This window comes from Micromys minutus, assembly GCF_963924665.1.
Source record: "Micromys minutus genome assembly, chromosome: 5".
Lineage (NCBI taxonomy): Eukaryota > Metazoa > Chordata > Mammalia > Rodentia > Muridae > Micromys > Micromys minutus.
Window position 1 is genome coordinate 4,002,351 of NC_137974.1, and position 20,966 is coordinate 4,023,316.

At 41.4% G+C, this 20,966-nt stretch overlaps 1 protein-coding gene across 1 annotated transcript in view; it reads left to right on the forward strand.

Annotated features, from left to right (window-relative positions):
• EPSTI1 (epithelial stromal interaction 1) overlaps positions 1-20,966 on the forward strand; it is a gene marked incomplete at its 5' end in the record, with an annotated part of 96,576 nt that overhangs the window by 22,405 nt on the left and 53,205 nt on the right. Inside the window, 3 exons of the mRNA XM_080917057.1 lie at positions 273-346; positions 1,213-1,296; positions 8,390-8,463. Of these exons, the coding sequence (XP_080773183.1) occupies positions 273-346; positions 1,213-1,296; positions 8,390-8,463 (232 nt within the window). The remainder of the gene's footprint in view (positions 1-272; positions 347-1,212; positions 1,297-8,389; positions 8,464-20,966) is intronic.

The window sequence follows — 20,966 nt, forward strand, 5'->3', positions numbered from 1 at the left end:
GGTGAAAACTTTAATGTTTGTGATGGAAAGCCCCAAGTCTCACCCTCCCACCCACCGGTTAGCTCTTAGAGAGAGAATTTTAAAGATGACTGGCTGGTTCTGATGCCCAGGGGTTTGTTTGACTGGCTTCTGGTTACACCACTGGTTCCCATGCACCAACTAGGACTCAATAGCTGGCCTTGCAGCCTAACACTCCTGCTTTACCTTCATGCTTATTTATTTATTTATTTATTTATTTATTTATTTATTTATTTATTATTTATTTTCACCAGGTGGAAGCCAGTCTGAGGCTGAAGTCAGGCAGAAACAACAGCTTCAGCAGATACGATCTAAATACCAGCAAAAGGTCAGAACCCATTTCTTCCAGTTTCATTTTGTCAACAAGTTTCAGCCCCAACATTTCTGCAGAACCATGAAATAACACTGTGACTCAAAATCCAATCAATTGCAAAATGTAATTCGCAAAATTTAAAAAATGCCAGGCAGTGAGGAGAACGTCTAGAATTCTTACCCAAGTCATGTGCACTGTGCATGACCTTTGATTAAAGCCAGTCCTTCAAATTAATTACATATTAATTATAGTTTGAGATATAGTGTGAGATGTTTTCATTCCCAGAATATGGTTTTGCTTTTTCCAAGTTAGCGATGTGAGTGTTATAAAAATGATTTAAGATAACTAGTGATTTTTGCAATAAATAGAATGAGTTTTATAATAAGGAATAATTGTCTACTTTTTTGTCCTGTGTACACACAGGATAAACACACTCATGCACACACACATGCACACACACATGCACACACACACGGGGAGAGTGAGGGAGAGAGAGAGAGAGAGAGAGAGAGAGAGAGAGAAAGTGAGCAAGATAGGTAGATAGGTAGATGATAGGTATATTTGTAGGTATGTATGTAGATGGATGGATAGATAGGTAGGTAGGTAGGTATATAGATAGATAGATAGATAAATAGATAGATAGATAGATAGATAGATAGATAGATACCCATGGAGAAGCACTGAGATTTCTCAGACAGCAGGAGATGCAACCTGGTCATTTTCTGAGATCTAAGTGGCTTAAAGTAACAACCTATAATCATGGCGATGTATAACACAAACAATACTGTGATTTGCCTTTCATCATAATTTTGTGTTCCAGAAGTTCAGACTGGAAAATGGTAACTGTTTCTTTTTTCCTCTGTAATCTCAATACAATTCAGCTAAAGAGAGATGAATCTATTCGAATCAGGAAGGAAGCTGAGGAAGCTGAGCTCCAAAGAATGAAGGCCATCCAGAGGGAGAAGGTGAGGAGATGGTGGGGGAGGTTGTCTGATGCTGAGGGCCAGCGTCAGGCTCTCCTCTAGACACAGTTGAGCACAACTCATAACCCTCACTGTAATATGAGAAGGTGGCTGTTTTCCAATGTGCAAATGAGGAAATGACAGAGAGGGGAAAGATAAGATGCTCCCGGACCCACAGGCATAATTGGAATAACTGGTTTTGTTTTCCAACAACCTGGGCGTCTGAGCCACCACACCCACCTCCTCACCTCTAAGCAGTGTGGTTGGCCAAAAGGCAAAGCAACAAGCAACAGCGTCAGTCAGCGGGCCATGGCCAAATTTGTATCCAGAGTTTCCCAGGGAATGAGCGTTGAAGGTGAACACAACCTTCTTGCTGAGAACAACTGAGAGAAAGAGCATGCGTGCACTGGCCTTTTAGAGTCAGTGACGTCAGACTTTCTCAACCCATACTTAAGTTTCTAGTAGCATCCAGAACTTGGGGAAAATCTCTTACGAATACTCATTTGCTAGAGAACAAGAAGCAATATGGCAATAGTTTAGTCCCCTTCGACAAAGGCCAACAGGAAGTGAGGCTTAGTGTTGGAGGTTTGAGATCAGGGAATTTTCGCATGGTTCTGAGCACCATGTAGGGCACCTATTGCAGTTGCTTCTTAGAAACAGAACTCCTGTCTGTGGCCTGCTTGTTCTCCCCTCCCTCTCTCCCTCCCTCCCTCCCTCCCTCCTTCTCTTTCTCCCATCTCTCTCCCTTTCCCCCTACTTCTTTTCCTCCTGTCTCTTATTTTCTTTCTCCCTTCCTATTTTTCTTTTTCTTCCTCCTCTTTTTCCTTTTCTCCTCTTGTTTATTTTTAAAGATTAAGTATTGTTCAAATTTTAAATCCCATTTTAAGCAATAAATCTGTCTATCTGTCTGTTTATCTATCTATCTATCTATCTACCTATCTATCTATCTATCTCTACCTACCTACCTACCTACCTATTTGGAGACTCACTATACAGCCCTGCCTAGCCTAGAACACAGAAAGTAGCTGCCTCTGCCTCTTGAGTGCTAGAATTAAGGGCATGAGCCACCACACCTAGCCATAATAGATGTTTTTAGCAGTTGGAGTTAAGGAGACTGGAATCTAATGGCTTATGGGATACTGCAAGGGAATTCAGGTTTGCTCCTCCCTTGAAGGAGTTCTCTACTCTTTCTTGGAAAGTATCCGCCATTGTCTGACCTCAGGCAGGCTCCCAACTCCCTCAGAGCTCTTCCTGTAAAATTATTCTGCAAGTACCATCTCCCAACTCCAAGAGCAGCTTGTTGCCATAGTGATTCGGGTGGCATCAAGCTTGGCTTTGCTCATACAAACTGTAATAAAATGCTGGAAAAATATAAAAAAACCCACACAGCTAATTTATTTACAATTGTTGATTCAGCAGTCTACTACCAGTTGGCTATTACACATAGAGTTTTACTGAAACCACCCTTTCTCCACCTCTTATACATACACCACTTTTCACTATACGTCTCTACAACTGGCTTGTGGGTTGTTTGCTTCATGCTCAACAACATACATTCTTCATGGGTGGGTGAAACTCTGTTCTTTAACACTCAGGCAAAAGCGATGAGTCCTCTTTCCAGGCCATCCCACAGCTAGAGAGACACAGCAAACTTTGGACACGGAAACATTAATTGGGTTACCTTTCCTAAATTGATAATAATGATATAAATTTGAACGTGATGGAGAAGGGTCAGCTCACTAGCCTTTCCGACCAAAGGGTAATAAGCAGATTGGCATTACCTGGGACTTGTTGATGGGCAGGCTCTCTTGAGCCTACCTTGGACCTACTGCAAACGGTATCCTGCCAAGCTCTTTAAGCTGATTCCTATGAAGAATTGTGGAGCATTAATTTAAATGGGACTTGGTTTATCACTCTCACCGGGCCCAGACCTTTCTGTTGAATATGAATCTGAGGCTGTTCATGGCTCCCTATGCCCATTCAGTAGCTTGTGTCAGACAGAAGCGTGGGTATTAGCTATCTAGTAGTGACACATTCTACATTACCAGTGTGATAATGGCTGGGAGAAGTGATAATGACCACGTTTATGAAGCACTTAGTCTTTCAAATGCACAGCAAACACATGCATGGACACAAACCCGCAGAACTCTGCCCTCCTCCCCCAGCAGATGGCTACTGCCCAGGAAGCGTGAGCCAACGCAGAGCCAAGTAACTACTGCCACTCAGGAGTCTGGCAAATCCCTGAGATTCCCTCAGGTGTTCTTAGTGTCTGTTAATACATCTGTGGACGGCTGTATGCATTAAATCAGAGCCCCACAGGCCAGTACCTTCCTCAAAGCCCCCACAGTGACGGCTGCTTGCCATGGGGATCAAGCTTCCCACATACCGGTCTTTGAAGAACTTCTCTCTGTATAAACTACAGTAATCAGTTCTCATAGGGCACCACCATAATCTTGTCAGACAAATGAAATGTCTGTGAGTGAATCTGTTATATTCTACTCATAATCACATAGATGGAATAATCATCTGGTTTCCCATAGCTACAGTATTCACAAACTTGAAAGATGAAGACCTTCCACGTCCATACTGAAGAGCTCCCCCTACCCCTTGAATTTACTTTACTCTGTTATCTGTTTATTTCTGCAATAGTTCCCAAGGCAATGTCCTTGCCACATACTTCCATATAATTCTCCCATCCTCCCTCTATCATTATAACTTTGGAAAGTGTTAGAAAAAAAAAAAAACAGCTAGAGATTCAAGTGGCATCTAAAGCCTTTATTGGTTCCTTAAGTTGTGGCTTCCAAAGTCGCTTGCAGCAAGTGCAGCCAGTGTGCTTTTTTACAGACCCCAAGAAGCATAGTTCATTTGAATGCTGCTCCGTGCTGTGGGAACACACCGGTAGAATATAAATTATGCACATTAGATGTAAATGCATTCATATACATATTTTTAGCGCATCATACCTGTTGCTTCCTAGTCCTGAAAGGCAAGTAGTAAGTAGCAAGGACTAATGGCTTTAAGGACAAAAATCAACATTCATGGAATTGTTTAAGCACTACATGAACTGGGAAATATTTCAAACCCTGTCAATTCTCAAGACACACCAGGTTTCCAAGAAATATGTTTCCTACACTCTGCAGCACTACTTTGAGGTGGCGTTGATACAGGCATTAAGTCTTTGGATGTTGAGATGAAGTGGGCGTTCGTTAATTAATACCCGGATGTTGGAATGAGAATGGTATCTCTGGGGCACAGGCATTTAGAGTATAGGCTGTTGGTTTCCCTGGGGTCCATTTGCCTTACTTATAAAGTGGGTACAGCGAGAAGGGGCAGGACTGGTGGACACATGTGCACAGTCCTGAGCATGATGACTTGCTCTTAGCTTATCTTGGGACAGGGTTTTACTCTTCTGCCCTGCTGACCTGGGATTCACTATACAGACCCTGCTGCATCTGCCTTCCAAGTGCCAGGATTAAAGGCACACACGGGCTGTGTCCATCCCTCACATTCAGCTTTTAGTAAAGGAATAAAGAAACTCTCTAATAGTCTTTCATTGATTTTGGTCTACCAGCTTCTTGAAAGGCAGGCAAGGCTTACTGTTACTTCTCACAAACTCAGTGGGTGTGGTGATGTCACTTTCATTGAACTCACACTGGTGACATGGCTGAAGAGAAGATGCACGTGGCATTCCTGGGCTCTTCAAACTTCCAGGCTTCTGATCCAGCTGAACTGTTGGCACTGACCAGTGTCCAGGAGATTTCCTTTGGACTCTGGGCCCCAGTCACCACGATCTTACCTTACTTCCTTCTCTTTCATCCGTTTGCACTATAGACTTCTACTGTTTTATAGCAACAGTGGCCATTAGGCTGTGAATGTCTTTACTTTTTGTTACCTTTTGTTCTTTCCCCTCTCATTCTCCCTCTCTTCTTTCTCCCTCTTCTCACTTTCCTTCTGTCCTTTTGTTCATGGGCAGAGTGTTACTATATAGCACAAGCTTAGCTTTGAACTGTTGATTTCCTCATGGTTGCTCCATTGGCAGACATTACCCTGTCTTCTGCTCACCACAGACTTTTACTTAGCTTCCTTACCCTAGCGCCTTACCTTTCTGTACTCTAGTCTGCTTTCGACTCCTCCATCCCAAGAATCACAGTCTTTCTCCTTAGCCTTTGATTTGAAATATGAATTCACGGACCCAGTTTGATAATCACTTGAACAAAATAGAGTTTTTGCTTTTAAATGCACAGATTCTGTGCCCATCAGACCAAGAAAATGAGCAGCTGTAGATCCTTTCTTTGCTTGCTTCTTTGTACACCAAGCTTGGTTTCTTTCTCTCATACTTTTCTGGTATAGATGTAGCCAAGATGAACAATGCTGTTCTCAACAGAAAAAATACAATACAATAATTCCTAGAAATGCCACGCGTGTCAATGACTTCATGAGACCTGGAATATTGAAGTCTCCCTTGTAACTAAATTTGGAAAAAAAAAAAAAGCTAATATTTTTCCCCTAAGCTTTAAGACACTTTCAAAGGAGTTTTCCAGTGTGAAAGATTATGGCCAACTATTCAAATTATAAAACTGTTAAATCATAGAGTATTTTAAAATTGCATTAAGTGTACATATAAATCAGGTCCTTATACCCCAGTGAACAAGGTGTCTTAGAGGCTGTGGTAAATTGCATATTAGAGAGGCATGCTGTCTACTTTGTTTCTTAAATATTTTAAATTTTTAAAAATAATTTAATAAATTCTCCTAAGGAGAGCATGGTGGTTTGTGCCTATGATCTCAGAGCTTTGGAAATAAAGTGAGGCGGAAGACCAGGAAATTTGAAGCCAACTTTGGCAACATGGGACAAAATAAAAACAAGAGTGTTTTTCTGGCTGTGTTTTATATTAGCCAACATCTACTTGTTAACCATAACGTTGTGTGCTACTCTAAATCACAGCCTGCCTAAGTTACGGATTTAAAAACATCCCTCATAAATACTCAGGAGCACACGTCTAAATCTCACATACCTCAGAAAAGGTGATCCCAGGTATCTCTTGGAGGCCAAGGCAGGAGGAGGTCAAGTCTCAACCCCAACCTCTGCAAAGCAAAGACATTAGGAGTGCAAGTGGGCTGGGAGCAGAGGGGTCACCGTGGGTCTCGATGCTAAAGCAAAGGCAGAGTTAAAGATGCCGTAGGACGAGAGTGGCTGGAACACACGACTCCTGGGCCATTTTAAAGTCTACCAACCTATGCTTTTGTCCAACTCCTGTAAGCCCTCCTGCATCAACTCTTACCCAAATGACTATTTAGTTTTTATCTATTTGCTTTTTTGCATTTGCTGATTTCCACAGTTGTTGCCCGTGGAGTGTGGGGCTCAGGATTCTATAGTGAGTGAAATCAAAAGCTGAAACCTCAAAGCAGCAATGAAGTAAATCAAATCAACAAATGGCAAAAGTCTCCAGACCTCCGTATTGCAAATTGCACCTTTCTAGGTTTCTGTGGGGCTCCTTCTGAGACTGTTACTATTTCACTTCTGAGCATCCCTCCTTTGGCATATTTAACTTTAGTTCTCCATTGCTCTCTTGTCTATGTCTTTTATTAGATCGGTACTTCTGTGTTCATACCATAAATATATAAATCATGGTATATAATATAGTATAGTGCATTCATATAATAGGGCATTGGATAAACATTGAAAGCATGTGATTTAGACATATTGTCCCTCAGCCCCTGGTAGTATCCTGACTGGGTTTCCTTCCACATTTATATTTGTGCGAATATGTTTGGGGGATCTGACGAAATCTAAGAATTTGGGCTGATATAAAAATCCATTTTATCAATTAGTTTACTCAATACACTCGGTTTATGTTCTGCTTGTGTGCGGTCTTCCACCGTATTGCTGCCTCCACCCCAGGGACATGGAGAAAGCCTCACAATGCAGCCTGTTTGGGCTCACGGTTGGGACGGTATTTAGATTATAATAGTTATTTAATGTTAAGTTCCCCTTCCATTTCCTTCCTAGAATCTGGAGTCATTCACAGCTGAATTGCTAGGTGCATAATTGATTCCCTGGACTCTGAAATACTTACTCCAGGGTTTTGTCTGTCTGTCTGTCTGTCTGTCTGTTTGAATGGAAAACATCTATTTTGCCCAACAAAAGTGGCAAAGCTTCCCATCCTTGAATGGCAGAGCCAGACTGATTTCGGAATTTAAAAGCCATGCTTCCTTTTCTCTTCCACGGATCTTCCCTGAGTAAATCTGATATTCATTTATTTATTTATGCCTAGCTGCCTCCCGGCTGCTTTTGAACTTATTCAAAGCTGCACTTTCTTTCTGTGTTGCAGAACTTGTTTCTATTCCTTATTGCATTTTGTTTTTTGTCTAAGAATGTCATCTATTTTTCTTAGGCACATTTTTAAAAAGACAGTAGTGTCGCAGCAGGCAAAAGGCAAGTGGTTTTGGTTCTTTAAATCAGGTTAAAATGTGCCAAAGCCATGGTGACAGTGATATCAAATATGAAGTCACATCTCAGAGGGCTCTCTAGACAGCTAATTAAGAAAAAAAAAACTCTTTTCTACTCAAGTGGATGGCTTTTTTCAGACATAACACTACTCAGTTTCTCAACAGCTTTAAGCGTGTAAGTCAGAGGGAAGTTGGGCTGGGTTATTGGAAACCCTTTCCTTAGTATTTGGTAGAACCATGATAAACACACACACACACACACACACACACACACACACACACACGTGCACACACATTTTGTATGAACTGTTTAACCAGGCCTTTTCTTTTTTAATTTGACATGCTTGCTACCAAAATTATTATTTCCATCAGAACATTTCACAAAGTTCACTTCTTTTAAAATAGATCTTGCTATCAGCTGAGCTGAAATAAAAATGGGAAATTTTGATTCTGTGATTTAGCCAGTCAAGTTGTGAGGGGTGAACTTCGGGAGGATCTTTAGGCCTTCTGTGTAGAGCTTGTGGGTTATGAGAGAGGGGACTACCTTGAGATGTCTGGGGCCACTAGAACATAGGCTTTGGGGGTTGGAGCAACTTAAATGTTAAAAGCTTCCAGAACAGATCACATTTTGGAACATTCAATTTCAGAGTAATAAACTGGAGGAGAAAAAAAAACTTCAAGAAGACATCAGAAGAGCCACATTTCGAGAGCACCATCAGCTGTAAGTGTATGACGTCATTACTTTGTTTCTTTGTAGGTTTATTGTTCAGATTTTGGCCTCTAGGAAATAACTTTTTAAACATTGGGTGTTGGATGGTTGGTGCCACATTGATCATGTAATTGAACTCTGTCATCTCTGGGAATCTGAGATCAGGACACTTGACATTCATCAAAATATTTCCAGTGATCAACAAATGAACTATCATCTGATTGAATTTGAGGAACTTTCCCCCAATAAATAAGCTAGATTCCAGGGTGCTGCTGATTGGGCTGGTCTCCAGGATATTGTTGTATATTGATTGTGTGCCTCTCCAGGATATTGTTGTATATGGTGTTTGAGGGGGAATATCCAAGCAGCCTTTGAGTAGTGTTTATCTAGTGGGCCAAGGTCTGTTTACCATTGTAGTTTTCTAGCTGAGAATTGAGATATTATTTACTATTATTTTTTGACACTCCAAACCAATGATTATAAACCAAGGTATTTTTTTCTAGCATGATTCTTGAGTAATAGTACTTAATGTGCTAACACTACAGTTTGATAATGCAGAATAATCTACTCTGTTATGCTGTACTTGAAAACAGCAGTTCTCAACCTGTGGATCGAGACTCCTTGGGGGGAGGTCTCATATCAGATATTTACACTATGATTCACAACAGTGGCAAAAGTGCAGTTATGAAGTAGCACCTAAACTGATTTTATGGTTGGGGGTCACCGCAACATGAGAAACTGTATTAAAAGGTCACAGTGTTAGAAAGGTTGAGAACCACTGGTTCAGAGAGAAACCCCTGTCCAAACATAACCTTTGGTAGGTTATCTGAGCCTTGATTATAAGAAGGCAAAAGCAAAGTACTTTTTATTTTACAATGTCATTCTAAATGCCAAGTCAGAACCATGCCTTTGGGTTCCAAATCTCAGCCCCATCGCTCAGCTCTGGAACCCTTCTGAACTTCAGTGCTTTGTTAGCTTGATTATTTTCAGAATAAGGATGATCACATCTTTCCAATGAGCCAAGGATAAGTATTAAAGTCCAAAAAGGGTTAAATATCCCTGGATCTTCTGAGACATGGCATGGTACCATAGGAGGCCTTGTCTGATGGAATCAGGCAATTTCTTTTGGTAGAGACAGTAAGGTGGATATCTGTCCCCAGTAGAACCAGTGACTAGACTCGCACCTTCATGGGTAGCATTCACTGAGTGCTTGTTGTTCCTCAGCCACTCCTGTTCCTGTCATCCATCTAGCTCACGTGCTGAGAAGGGGCAGGACATTTTAGAGGGCACTTCCTCCCCAAGTCTAGCACCCTCTAGTGTTCTCAGAGCACTGGGCTCAGCCTTCCTCTGTCAGGCAGTGTTGAAACTCAGCAGCAAGAATAGAAGTTTCTCACCCCCTGTCTCGATCCTTAACCAAGTTAAGATCAGGGCTGAGGAGTTGAAGGAGCCTTCCTTTGGCGGATTTGAGACAGGGCAAGCAAGGTGAGGTAGGAGACATATTTTGGAGTTTTCAAAGGTTGGAGGCTGGGCTACTCAGCCTCCCGTCTTTTCAAAGTAACCCACATTCCTGAGTTGTGTTTCACTAAATGCTAAAGATCAATCACCCCTATTCTACAGAGAAGAAAAGGCTTTGCTGTGTGCCACCTCACAAGATCAGCGGAGCTGAATTCAATTACATGCACATTTTGCTCCTTCTCTTTCTCCTGCTTATCACGAAAGTCCTGGTTAGCCAGGAGAAAAGGGACGTCGGCTAAAAAATGAGAAGTATCTCAAATTGATTTTTAAAGCCTATTGAAGAACACAAGAAGTATAGATATGTAAGGGTGTGTGGGGTTTTTCCTTGTTCTTTTAAGAATATTGTCTTTTGAATTACTTTTGAAATTGAGGGGCCAACAGCGGTTGAATCCAATGCCTACCGTTTGGCTGAAACTATTAGGGGGGATTTCTTAGGAAAGGTGGCTGCTCTGTGGAAAAGTGTCACACTTTCTCGTAACCAGTTTATAGTAGGTTTTTAAAAAAAAAAAAAGTCTAGCAAAACTTTTAGAATCCTAACAGCGCAAAACAACCAGATTTGGATTTCACCAAACCAGTGAGCCCATCTGCCTTTCATATACGAATTCGATTCTCTTGAAGCGGTCAGGCAAAGGAACACAAAATAGAAACCAGATAAGCCTTTGTTTCAAAGGGTTCGATCCCTCTCGAGTTTAAGCATGCTGTGGGCGTGGTGCAGACAGCCGACCAGGAACATGGTGTCTTGCTGTTGGGAAGGGCAGCTGTGGGCTTGAGTGGACTGTGAAATCCAGCTGCTGGAGAACCGGAGAAAAGGTGTGTCCTATCGGGTTCTTTCTCCGTACCTTGTTCCTGACTGTTCATTTGCCTCTGATTATTTTTAGTGTTGTCAATTATTTAGCTAACAGGCAGAAAACTAGGCTTTTATTGACAACCAAAGGCGCTCTCCTGAGTATAATAATGAAGTCAGTTTATCGAATGCCTGTGAGGTTGCTTTCTAATTGTACGCATTAATCTGCCCATGCAAGCTGGCTGAAAATACACAAGCAGATTGCACATGCAGATGGAGCACATAGGATGGCTTTTCTGAAAAGACCTCTACAATGCACTTCTGCAGCATCGTCTTTCCCTTAAAAATTCAATGGCTGTGACTATTTCGATTGGCGGCTGAGAGCAGACCCGATTAATGATGCATTAAGTTTGACACTCTGGCTGGGGACAGACTCCAATTTCACAACTCTGAATTAGTTCTAGGACTCTCGAACCTGAAAGCAGAGGGTAGAAATGGGCCTTTAACCTTGACATAGTACTTTCTATCGTTACTTTTAGTCTCTATTTACTGCCTATAAAAATCCAAATGTGTGATTTTTTTTGGGGTGTGTGTGTGTGTGTGTGTGTGTGTGTATGTGTGTGGTGCTACCATATTAGCTGATGGTGCAAAAGAATGCCCAACCAGTGAATGAGCCTTTATTTTCAATAACAAAGAGATATTCGTGATTTAGCTTATTTAGAACACTGCATAACATAAATCTCAATATTTTAACTTTTCCTTTCTTTTTTCTTAAAAAAATTTCATTTCCCAACTTTGTGTCCTCATTTTTTAAAAATCTAATAATACACTGACTCCAGTTTTAATAACAACTCTGGGAGTATTGTCATTTTTATAATTATGTGTTTTTTGATTTTTCTAGTTGTACGGTGTTTGTTTTTGGTGTTTGTCTTTTGTGATGGGTTCTCATTATGTAACCCTGGCTGTCCTGGAACTTGCAGTGTAGACCAGGCTGGCTTTGAGTTCACTAAAAATTGCCTGCCCCTCTGCCTTCCTGTGTACTGGGATTAAGGGTGTGTGCAACCATACCCAGCTACATTTGGGTTTTGAGTCTATTTAACAAGGATAGCAAGGGTAGGATACGGTGAAGCAATTTGTATGCTGGTATTAGGAAAAAGCAGCAACCTTTGAAGATTTTTTTCTGGACACATATGCCTCGGCTATGCTTTAAATATTTAAAACTTGTAATACTTTCCTAGTGATTCTTTACTGTAAATGATCGAGTATTTATGCCATCTAAGAAGTACTAAATGCTCAGTCCTTTCAAATCAGAGTAATAAGAAACTGCCATGGAGTTGAGAAATGGAATGTTAGGTTCTGCACTGAACACTGAGCCTTTAAAAAAATGTTTAATCTTCAGGTTAAATTTACTAGAGATGCATTTTTTTCCCTCCTTTACAGATATAGCCTTGGGTATCTGAAATTTCCCAAAGTCATAGAGATAAAAAGTAATTCAGCCAAAGTGAGGTCCCTAAATTTGGGGAAGTTTTGAAACATAGATAATTTGAGGGCATAGGGCGCCACAAGGATGAGGAAGGCGGGGTAGGTGGGTCGATGGGACAATATGACTACTCGAGGTAAGACTTGGAGAGGGTGAGGCAGCCCTTGCCAAACTGGACCAAATTTGCCTTCTAGTTCTTTCTATTAAGTTCTAAATTTGGGAAAAAGAAAGGCTAGAAAAACTATGTCTCGTGTTTTCTCCAGTCATCAAACAGGAGCAACACCCCCACTCTCTAGGTTCGACCCTGGTTAACCGTATAGCTGATCTCAAGGGGGAGCTGACACTGGGTTGTGATCTATCTGAGGTGTGTACTCTTCTCTCCGGGAGCAACAAGTTCACTTAAAATTTTATTAATTTACTAATGTATGTAATGTTGTGTGTTTGTGTGCACACGTGTGTGTATGTGTGTGTGTGTGTATGTGTACATATACAATATACATGTGAAGGTCCCAGAACAACTTTCAACATCAGCTTTCTTCTACTCTGGGATCAAGGTTGTCAAGTCCAGCCACTAAGCTACCTTGATAGCCAAAGGGTCTCGATTCTAAAAACTTTGGTTGTGGCGGGGGAGAAGGAGGGGAACGATCAGGATGTAAAGAAGATAAACAAACAAACAGACAAATAAATAACTGATAATAATAAACCCTTTGGTTAGAAAACCTTTTGAAACCAAGCCCATTCCCAAGGATTGCCCTGTCCCGCCTCCAGCTCTGCCCCATGACTGTAATATGAGAAAAAATTCCCGTCTCCTCCATTGGAGCCACGTGTCTTTTCCTTTCACTTGAATAGTTATGTGTGCTAAGTTCCTCAGAGCCACATCTGCATCTGTTTTAGCTTTCCTAGAGCTGAGAATCCAGACAGGTCTGCTGAATATGCACACTCTAGCCCCAAGTTTGCCTCCTAATCGGCTTGCAAAACTTCTGATGCCCTTCCTGGGAACTTCTGAAAGACACTTAAGGGCTTCAGTGCTCCCTAATCCATGTGGTAGGCGTTAATCCAACCCCGCGCTTTATAATTTAGGCAAGGTGACTGGAAAGTCATCCTATTCATAACTTCCAAGCTTATGCTAATGAAGCAAACTTAGAGACATAAAATTCCTGTGCCTGTTTTGTTCAGAATGAAAGCGAACAGCTTATAACAGATTCCGTCTGAGGGAGTTTCTTACTGCTGAGTGTTCAATCCTGCTGTTGGGGTACATCAGCTTTTATCCTGCCGTTAGCCTAGCACTTATCGCCTCTTGAGGTTCCTGTGAACACTGCTCTCTTGTTGGTACTCATTGTGGGACCAGGACCAAGGATGGGAGTGGGGGTCAGAGGTGATGAAGTCCGACTCTGGACACCAGCATCAGGGTGCAGATTTGAGATTTTTACCCACAACATAGGCTTCTACACAGTGTTTGAGCCAATCCCAAGCCCCCAAATCATTGGCCAATCACATCTCACCACACCATCGCCCGGCTCCAATGAAAGCCCCGCCTAATGAGGTAATTCAGAAGGAGTGTGGGGAATGCCCTCATCTGTGTGGACTTTCACCGCAGATAGGGGAAGCAGCGATTGCTCTGGCCTCTGTTCCTTTTTGGTGTTCTGTGAGCCATCTTGGATCTAATGAATGTATGGCAGATCAGGACTCTTCGAGGAGCCTGTGGCTCCTCATTTTTTGTTCAACCTTTTCCTTCACAAGGTTGACCTCCACACCCCCCACAATTTATAACATGCTTGTTCCCTGGAGACCCTGGCGACTCCTGTTCATTTCAAATTCTGTCACGCTTAGTTTTTAAATTTATGAGTTACGTTTATTTACTGCTTTGTTTATGTGTCTTGTGCATATGCATATACAGAAGTTGGAGAGAGTTGGTTTTTCCCTCCATTGTGTTCCAGAGACTAAGCTCAGGTGGTAAGACCTGGCACCCTCCCCACTGAGCATTTTACAATTCCCTAATTTAGTTTTTAAAAACATAGTCTGGGTCATGCCATGCCTTATTTCAAAATATTTGATTATTTCCTATTCCCATTGCCCTAAAAGTGAAGTCCAGTCTCCATAGTTGAACTGTGGGGTACCATGAGGTGCCTTAGTAAGATTTCAGCAGGAACTCTTTACAGGTTTTGGGCCTGTGCCAATGAAAAGTTTGAGGAAACTCTGCCCTGAGTCCCGTGCTATCAGGAATCAGGGGTTGTTATATGACTGATCATTTAGAAAGAAAAAAAGGGAAAAAGTGAGAGTGAGGGCCACACTGTCACCGACAAGGTAGTGGCAGTTGTTCCTTATAGGCAGAGTCTGGGGTGTCCAGTCATTGTTAAGGTTTGCAGAAGGTTATGTGCTTTTCTATGTTCAGACATGTTACAGCGCAGCTCTACACTTGTTATAAGACACGTGACTTGATAGCAACCTCGCTCCTGTTACTAGTGCACAGAACTGCTCGCTTTCGGCAGAACACCAAGGCCCAGACATTAAAGCCAGGTTCATTTTCATTTCTCTCTGACACAACATAAACACTAGCCAGTGTTGCATTGTAAAAGAATCTAACTCAGTTATCTCATTTCTGGAACCCAGAATTAGTGCTTCCCTCCTGGCAGGAAAGAGTCTTCCAGCCTTGACTTCCTTAGTCCAAACTCTAACTTCTTTCTTCAAACCCCGCCGGGTCTCCATTTCCTCAAGTTACAGTAGAGTGAGAACCGATGGCTGCCACTCATGGGGAGATTGATGGATGTGGTCCACTGAAGAAACCAGCATAGTTCCCAGGGTGAAGTGCTGGACTGAGTCAGCCTCAACAAGCCTAGCACAGAAGAACCCTGGGTGCTGAAGTCCATCCTCAGTGGGGTTCAGAACCCTAAGGAGGATGTGCGGAATAGGAGAAAGGAGACGTGCGTGTACCGAGAAGTGCCGCTCACACACCCTGAACCAAGATGGCTCAGGTCACCTTTATTTATCCATCTAGATTTTCACAGCTGAAGGGATTTACATCCATTTTCTCATGTACAACCTCCATAAATAACTTCCCGTGTTTAACAATAACATGTACACTATGCTTTCTCCCTTCTCCTCAATCTCTGTGCTTTCCTGCTGACCCATGAACTGTATAAGAAGAGGAAACAGCTCTAGCAAGCAATTAATATCTAACCCAGCGTATTGGTATATAACTAAAGGACCATGGTTGCTAGCAATCCTGGTTACATTTAGAGAGGCAATAGACTACATACCCAGGGAATTCTGATTTTGGTACCTAGCACCTCCCTGTATCCTAATCAGGAGATCCAGTTCTTCTAATGCTCAGGGTTCTCAGCCAGTTAGTAACCAGACTCAGCTCCTGTTCCTTGCTCCGCTCACCTCTGAATGTTCGAAATGACTCAGCAAGACCTTTCTAACCTTTTGATAATCAACTAGTTGTTGCTTGGAAGAGGTTGGTAGGCAAATTGTTGTTTGAACTAAGTTTCCGTCGGAAGAGAACATCCAGATGTTAGCTGATGTACCAAGACCAGGGCCTTGTGTTGACTCAACCGCATCACCCTTATTAACAAACTCCCATGATCCTCAGAGAGACAAACAAGAATGGATCATAGACTGACCTTCCTTTATCTGGTTCTGGGGAAATGTGTGTCACAGATAACGTGAAAGGAAAGACTCCCAATAGCAAAGCCAAGAATGCAAAGGCCAGTCAAAAGTGAACAAAGCATTGTTCTCAGGAAAGACCAGGAGATTTTGTATGAATGTCCTCACAGGCCCTTGCTGCGTGTGGACTCCACTCGGTAGACCTTGTCTACGTTACTCTCGGAGCTGGGTCAACTCTGCCTGGAACTGCTTTTTTAATTCAAGAGAGTCACAAAGGCAGGTCTAGAGCTAAAAAGTGTCCCTGGTGAACATACTACACTTGGGAGAAAGCATGTCTGGAGAAAAGTCCCCCAGCATAGCCCTGTAAGAGACACAAATGTGAGAGCAGGGGCCGGGCTGCACTGGGCACGGTTTCCTTTGGTGTTTGAACAGAGGCCTGCGCGCTCCAGATGCTGACGGAAAATTTACTGTGCATGTATTTAGTTGTGCACATTAGCCCTTTGTACAAACTGGGTTAGAAAACCTCGAGAAAGTAGGGCAAGAGACAATGTGGTCACTATAGCAAAATGCAGAGATTGTTGAATTTTTACAATAAAACACATGAAAGGAAAATATTAAATCTAACAAGCTAATGCTTGCAAAAAGTATATAAATCATGTTTATATAGTTCTAAAAATCCTCTTGGGCAGCATAAAAATATATATCTAACTGTGCTATTATGAGGGACATTAATAAAAGAGTTAAAAATCAAAAGCATGGGAAATATATTCATAAATGCCAACAAAAGAGAACAGATGTAGCGGTATTAATATGAGACAAATTGAATTCTAGGTAAAAAGCGTTCAATATTTTATGAAGATAAAATACATAATCTCACAGAAAATGAAACATAAATCTTTAGGAACAATGATTTGAAATGTATGTAGGACACAAAAAGTAGACAAAATACTATTATGATCTCTCATACCGAGTATGGCTTTGCTGAATTCGTCATTTATTTAGCTAATTCTCCGTGGAAATGAATCAATCAGAAGACTGACACAGGAGTAAAGGAATGGAATAACAATTGTGTCACATGATGAGGAAGCCCTGCACCTGGTATATGAGAACACGTTCCCTGTGAACACTTCTAGAGCACCAGCCATGGCTGATACCTCAGACACTGTCAGTGTACTTATTCCTAATGTCTCTCCAAATCCGGAGAGCCTCAACTCTTGAAAACATAGTAACACTAGAAATTGTGCAGTAAGATTCTTTAAAATTATAAGAATTTAAATACTCCCTTTACCTTTTATCTAGTTTTGAGACAAAGTCTTGCTATGTAGCCTAGACTGGCCTAGAACTCAAAATCCTTCCACTTTAGCCTCTTGAGTGTTGGGATTATAGGTATCAGACACTACAGAGAGCTTTTAAGTGGCTAATGTGGGAAACTAGAAGTCAAAACTGAAATTAGTTTGTGATAAAAATATACGGATTTTGAAGCACTGATAGGTATAGCCAAATGTTAGTAGTATTGTAACCAATAGATAAATATATACATTAAATGTTATAGAAAATCCACAGGGAGATCCACAGTCATATGAGAATTCAGCATTTAAGACTTAGCTATCTATGGAAGCAAGTGCTTCTTTTCCTTCCTTCCTTCCTTCCTTCTTTTCTTCCTTCCTTCCTTTCTTTTTTTTTAGTGGCTACCCCCAGTTTCCCCTCCCCCACTGCTACACACCTACTTTCAAATCTCTGACCTGTATTTCTCACCCATCTCTTCTCATATCTAAATTGGCCCCCATTTTGCCCTCCTCCTCCTATTTCCCTCAGAAACCCCTCCATCTACTTCCCAGAGAATATTCTCTTCCCCCACTGAGTGGGACTGTAGCATCCACACTTTGGTGTGATCTTCCTTCTTGAGTTTCATATGGTCTGTGAGTTGTATCATGGGTATTTCAAGTTTGTTTTTTTTGTTTGTTTGTTTGTTTTTTGGTTTTTTTTTTTGAGGGGGACTAATATCTACTTATCAGTGAGTACATACCATGTGTATCACTCAGGATGATATCTTCTAGTTCCATCTATTTGCCTAAGAATTTCATGAACTCATTGTGTTTAATAGCTGAGTACTACTCCAGTGTATAAATGTACCACATTTTCTGTATCTATTCCTCTGTTGAGGAACATCTGGGTTGTTTCTAGCTTCTGTCTATTATAAATAAGGCTGCTATGAACATGGTGAAGCATGTGTCCTTGTTATATGTTGGAGCATCTTTTGGGTATATGCCCAGGAGTGTTATAGCTTGATTCTCAATCAGGATCAAACAGATGGATGATTTGACAAATTGTATTGAACCAACACAGGCAGAATGTAATGATATGATATAATTTTATGGTTTATTCCTTTCTAAATACTATACTAAATTCTAGAAGCTGTAAAGAGAAAAAGACTTAAGAACATAATACATTAAACACTTTAGTAGAAAGCATAGTGAACAAAATACTTGTAAATGGTGATCTATGAGCAAACATTGCCTAAGATATAGTGAGATAAAGACCTAATTCCCCAAAAATTCTTCCATAATATGAAAAGCCAACTCTATGAAAACTAAGTCATTAAATAAGCAATTAAGAAGAAAATATTTAGAAAATTTTATAATTGAAATGAAAAGTATCAATGTATCGATAAAACTGTCAGGAAACACACTTTCATTGATTGATAATATGTCCTAGGTTCTGGGTATGTTCTGTGAGGAAGTGAATGTTATTCCATGACTAAATATGAAAATTCAGATGATGGGCAAACTGCCAAAGATATATGCAGGTGGTGGTCATATGTAAAATTTGTGCAAATGTGTAGGCCATGCAGATTTAGAAATTGCTATAAGCCATGGGAGTGGGTGAACATCACTTAGGAAAAACTGTAGATTTGAGAGAAGACCAGGGTGGAAGAGCTCTGTTATTGCGAGTTTTGATTGATCTAAGAAAGTGATAGGGTCACGGAAATCAAAAGAGACACAGTCCCCAAAAGAGAACTTTCAGTTCTCTATTACTACTGAGAAGAGAGGTTGGGTCTGGCCATGCCAGCCACCAAGACAAGGGTTCTTGGCTCAGGGATCATCACATAGTAGTTCAATCAACCAAAAAGAAGTTGTATATGTGAGTTGGGGTGAAAATTGGAGAAGAGGTTGCGAATTTGATGAGATAGGCAGTAGCTACACAAGAGTAGGTGGGTCATAAAGAAACCTGATTTTATTCTTATGTGGAAACCACCACCATTACCACCACCACCACCACCACCATCACTGTTACCATCCTCATCATTCCTTCCCTCCTCTCCTTCCCTCTTCTTTGCATTTTAAAGAAGTAACTACTCAGCTGTTTTGAGACTTTATCTGAGGAGATAACAGTCAAATAGACAAACTCCTAATGAGATTGTGTAGGGCTCTGGGTGGGAGTTTATGGTAGCTTCTCTTAAGGAGGGAGACAGTGCTGAGAGGGAGGGATTTGTCAATCCTCCATTGCTTTGCTACTGAGATACCGAAGGAGAGGGGAGAAGTGTCTATGAGTTTGAGAAAATTACCTTGATAGAAAGTAAGGATTTGTGTGAGAAAGGAACTAGAGCGGGTGGGGGGGTGGGGGGGTAAAGATTCCAAGCTCTTTGAGTAGCTTGAGGAGGAGAACAATGAAATGCAGTGACAGGAGGAGAGTTCCTAAATTGTCTGTCTGTGTAAAGATACAACGTTCACCAGAAGAGAGTCATGGTTGTGGCAGAATATTGGTCTGACTCGGTCTGGGCCTGAGATTTGTTCAGGTAAGTGTAATGGAAGGAAAGGCTTATATGGAGGAAAAGTAGGATATCTGTTGATGACAGCAGTTGACATAGGGAGTGTGGTGTTTGCTTTTTCTGTTGCTATAGTAAAATAGCACAGTGAAAGGAACTTAAGGGAGAAAGGGCTTGTTTAGGCTAAAGGATGATATTCTTGTCTGCCATGGTGGCAGAGGCACAGCAACAGAAGCTGATGGTAGCCTCTCATCTTGTATCTACACCCAAGGAACAGAGGAGAAAAGATGTTTATGCTCAACTGATTTTCTCCTCTTTATATAGTCAAGTACCCCAGCCCAGGGAATGGTGACATTTACAGTGGGTAGGTCAAGATAATATTTCACAGGCATGCCCAGCGGCTTGTCTCCTAGGTGATTCTAGATCTCAATAAGTTGACTATTGAGATTAGCCATTGCAGGGAGGAAGGATGGACTTTTCTGCAAATGAGAAATGGTGGACAAGAAAGCTGACTGGCAAAGAGGATGCTATATTCTAATTGTTACAAGTACCACCGAAGTGAATGTTTTTCTAAATAGGCAGAGACAATGGTCTACCAACAGTACAGGGACCAAAGAGGCTGCTGGCCCACTTTCGGGCAAGGAGGGACATGCACATGAGAAATGGTACATAAGAAATATTAACATAAGTTAATATTGTCAACTTGATAAAGTCTAGACTGAAAGAGAAGCCTCTAGGCATATGGGTAAGGGGTCATCTAGATCAGGTTAGTTGATATGGGCAGTACCATTGCATGGGCTGGGAGTCCCAACTGCTTCATACAGAGGGGAGAAACATCACCTCTTCTTCTCTGTCTACTGAACATGAATGCAGTGTTAGCTGGCTGTGTCAAGATCCTGCTGCCATGATTTTCCAGCCATGATGGATGGTACCTTCAAACGGAGAGCCAAAATAGAGCCTTCCTTGCTTTGGTTGCTTTTGTTCTTTATTTTGTCACTACAATGACAATGGACTAAACTTATAAGCTGTAAGTCAACCCTAGTTACATTCTTTTGTAGGAGTCGCTTTGGTCATGGTGTCTCTCCACAGCAATACAAGAGTGATTAAGACTGAAGTTGGTCCTAGGGAACAGTGTGCTGCTGTGGCAGGCATGACCATGTTGCTTGTTGGCAGAATGTACTTGGTACTTGATATTAGGAAAGGCGTTGGGTGCTTTAAACCATTCCTGTGATATTTTGGCAAAGAATTTGGATGCATTTTGCTATTATTCTAAACATTTGTCTTAGGATAAATTGAAGAGTTTTGGATTCATGGTGTTTCAGAGATTTCAAGACAGTCTAAGACTGTTTTCCATGGTTAGAATT